Here is a 3,927-nt window from a genome sequence, read left to right as displayed (position 1 = left end):
CTTTATTATAGAGAGTCTTTGTTCAAATCGCTAGTGTGGTTTTTGTTTGCTGATTGGGCTCTAACTAAGAGGGAATAGTACCGACAGTAGTCCCAGGAGACCCTCAAAGATAGCATTTGGGGATTGGTTTGGTTGTGACTTGGACTTGAGCTCTGTGCTGAGCTCCTTGCCAGTAGGAAATAGGAGGTTAGTAATATCACCTGTGGTTGATTGTGATGCAGCACGAACTGAAGCAAGTGCCTTGGGAGCCCCAGTGCTGTTGCCAGAATGATGATTATCAGCACTGTGGTATGGGATGGAGCTTCCTCAGGGTACAGAATGACTTACCAAGGAAATGACAGTCTCAGCTCCTTTCATTCTGAGTTCAAGCCACCATCTGAGAACCAGAACCCTTCTCTGGCAGCTTCACCAGGGTCTCATTTCTTATAACCACAAAGCCAATATTGAGGAAAACCAGTTTTCACAAAATCTAATTATGCAGGTTGCAGAATTAAAATGTCAGTTTCTCATATGATAGGGGTAGTGTCCATCTCTTGGCTGGGTTTAGTGTTTATTGAAGCCACCCACTAAAGAACCTAGTGGTGAGCCTGGCAGATTTTAGAAGGCAAAAAGGTACTCTTACACGCTGTTGCTGAGAGTATAATCTTTTACAGAAAATATACATATGGAATTTTACTTCTAGGGATTTATCTCCCAGAAATATGCCTACAAGTGAGCAAGTTTTTATACAGAAGTGTTTATTCCAACTTTGTGTGCATTACTGAAATTGGAAACGACTGAAATGTCCTTCAGTAGAGAATTTGTCAGACAAGTTATGCTATGTCCATGCCATGGCTTCCAATATGGTGATTGAAAAGAATGAAGTAGGTATGGACCTGAAAAAATATCTCAGATTCATTAAGTCATGAAAGTAAAGCAGTGTGAAAATAAGATTCCATTTTTGTTTATTCAAATTAAAAAAAAAGTCATGTATAGACAAAGGTCTAAAAAGATATATACCAAATTTGGGTGGCACCTGTGGCTCAAAGGAGTAGGGCACCGGCCTCATATGCTAGAGGTGGCGGGTTCAAAAACCCAGCCCTGGCCAAAAACTGCAAAAAAACCCATAAGATATATACCAAATTATTAATAGCAGTCACTAATGTCACCTCTGGAGAGTAGATGAATGAATAATTAATATTATCTTCAGAAAGTGAGATTGTTGGGGACTTTATATTTTTTCATTGTTTGTATTTTTCTTGCAGTGTTCAGAAAAATAATCATTTAAAATGTCTTATTATTAACATTTTCTACATGCAGTAAAACAATGTTTGCAGAAATGGAAATCATTGGTCAGTTTAACTTGGGATTTATAATAACCAAACTGAATGAGGATATCTTCATAGTAGACCAGCATGCTACTGATGAGAAATATAACTTTGAGATGCTACAACAGCACACCATTCTTCAGGGTCAGCGGCTTATAGTGTAAGTTCATTTCAGTGTTAAGAATCTTCAGTGTTGGCTGGGCACCTGTGGCTCAAGTGGCTAAGGCACCAGCCACATACACCTAAGGTGGCGGGTTTGAATCCAGCCTGGGCCCGCCAAAACAACAATGACGGTTGCAACCAAAAAATAGCTGGGCACTGTGGCGGGCGCCTGTAGTCCCAGCTGCTTGGGAGGCTGAGGCAGGAGACTCACTTGAGCCCAGGAGTTGGAGGTTGCTGTGAGTTATGATGTTGAGGCACTCTACCCAGGGGGATAGCTTGAGGCTCTGTCTCAAAAAAAAAAGAATCTTCAGTGTTGATTCCCAAATTCCCCCACAAATTTAAGATTTAATAGCTTCTGTGCATCTATATATGTATACATGTGATTTCTTTTTTACCATGAGTATTCATACAGAATATTTTTGTACTTTTTACACAGTAATAGTTATAGTTACTATCTATTTATTGATTACTTCAACAGTGCCTGGTCTATATGCCAGGCACTATTGAAGCAATTTATATCTATTAGTTCATTTAATCCTTGCAAACCTATAACTGTTATAAACAGAAATGTTTTTAAAATGTTATATGACAAAATCAATGATAAACAAAAAATATATTTTCCAGTCGGAAAATACTAGTACTCTGTCTCCCGTGGAATGTTTTTTGTTCTTTTTTTTAGAGAGAGAGTCTCTCACTTTGTCACCCTTGGTAGAGTGCTATGGCGTCACAGCTCACAGCAACCTCCAGCCATTGGGCTTAGGTGACAGCCTCCCCAGTAGCTGGGACTATAGGTGTCCGCCACAATGCCTGGCTATTTTTCTGTTGCAGTTTGGCCAGGGCTGGGTTTGAACCCACTACCCTTGGTATATGGAGCTGGCGCCCTACTCACTGAGCCACAGGCACCGCCTGCATGGAATGCATTTTAAATTTTCAATAAGAGTAAATGGTAATAGTAAAGACATTTAGTAAGCTACTTTGTAGTATTGAAATATTCTTGCCTCTCAAGTCTTTTATTTATTCGTTTATTATTATTATTTATTTTTTGTAGAGACAGAGTCTCACTTTATCGCCCTTGTTAGAGTGCTGTGGTGTCACACAGCTCACAGCAACCTCCAACTCCTGGACTTAAGTGATTCTCTTGCCTCAGCCTCCTGAGAGGCTGGGACTACAGGCACCCACCACAACACCCAGCTATTTTTTGGTTGCAGTTTGGCCGGGGCTGGCTTTGAACCTGCCACCCTTGGTATATGGGGCCAGTGCCCTACTCACTGAGCCAGAGGCCTCTCCCTATTTATTTCTTATTTTTGAGGCAGAGTCTCACTCTTGCCCAGGCTAGAGTTAGCCTAGCTCACAGCAACCTTAAACTCCTGGGCTCAAGTGGTTCTCCTGCCTCAGCCTCCTAGAGTGCTAGGATTACAGGCATGAGCCACAATGTCTAGCCAGAAATCCTTTATTTTTTTAGTCATTTGGCATAAATAATGGCTTATCTGTGGCATTTCAAGTTGATCTGGGTAATCACAGGACTCTTTATGTCCCAAGATGGACTGTACTTCAAGACTAAAGGATAAAGACTTAAATTTCATCCTACCCTACCAGGTCCTGCATAGTTTGATGCTGTTGATCTCTTTAGCTTTTCCTAACCCTCCTTTTCATTCCCTATATTTGAGCAATCTGGCCATCTTTCTTTTTCTCTTAGCAGGCCTGAAAAATTCTTATATGGCCATTAAAAAGAATGAAGTATATTTTAATGTATGGCTCTGGAAAGATCATAAGTCCACATAGGGCTTGGCATAGATTGTTGTCTCTGGAACACTTATCCCACACCCCCCTTTGACTCCCCCTTACCTCATTAACTCTCACTTGTCCCTATAGCTCAGCTCAAAGATCACTTCCTCAGAGCACCCTTCTCCAACCCACGGTCAAGTCTCACTTGCCATATGTTCTTATGGCACTGGCTATTTTTTCTTTCGGATTGTTCCTGTTGTTTGTAGTCGTAATGGATTTGTTTGACTGTTGGATCAATGTCTTTGTTTCCCACTAATCTGTTAATTCCAGGAGGACCGAAACTGGGTCTATATCTCCTGCCTTTAGCAGTGTTTGTATTATTAAGCATTTAATGTAAATCCAGTAGGAGAGATGGATGGAGAAATAATACAGGCAGAGGAAGGAGCAGGAAAGCAAAATAAGTGCTGTCTGTGCATTTTGTTTTCAAGTGCTGATTATGTTCTAATCTAGCTTCTCATATTTTATTGTGAGGAAGGAAGGAGAGGATCCATAAAAGACCAGGTCATTGGAGTAAGATGGAAGATTTAGGAAAGAAGCAAACTGCTTTTGTAGCTACTTTAACTTCTAAAAAGAACTTTAAGATTAAGAAAAAGGAAATTAGGCTCGGTGCCTATAGCTCAACCGGCTAAGGTGCCAGCCACGTACACCTAAGGTGGTGGGTTCGAATCCCCAG

The 3,927-nt window shown here is 40.9% G+C and overlaps 1 protein-coding gene across 2 annotated transcripts in view; it reads left to right on the top strand.

Annotated features, from left to right (window-relative positions):
* PMS2 (PMS1 homolog 2, mismatch repair system component) overlaps positions 1-3,927 on the top strand; it is a 31,051-nt gene that overhangs the window by 21,260 nt on the left and 5,864 nt on the right. The window contains exon 12 of one of the 2 annotated variants that reach the window (XM_023518629.1): positions 1,300-1,467. In XM_023518629.1, coding sequence (XP_023374397.1) covers positions 1,300-1,467 — 168 coding nt within the window. Of the gene's footprint in view, positions 1-682; positions 864-1,299; positions 1,468-3,927 lie in introns of those variants that run through there. The other variant, XM_023518630.1, reaches the window with a different exon arrangement.

Source organism: Otolemur garnettii, unplaced genomic scaffold, assembly GCF_000181295.1.
Source record: "Otolemur garnettii isolate 467f Iridium unplaced genomic scaffold, OtoGar3 scaffold00142, whole genome shotgun sequence".
NCBI classification, from domain to species: Eukaryota; Metazoa; Chordata; class Mammalia; order Primates; family Galagidae; genus Otolemur; species Otolemur garnettii.
This window is presented reverse-complemented; position numbering and strand designations above follow the sequence as displayed.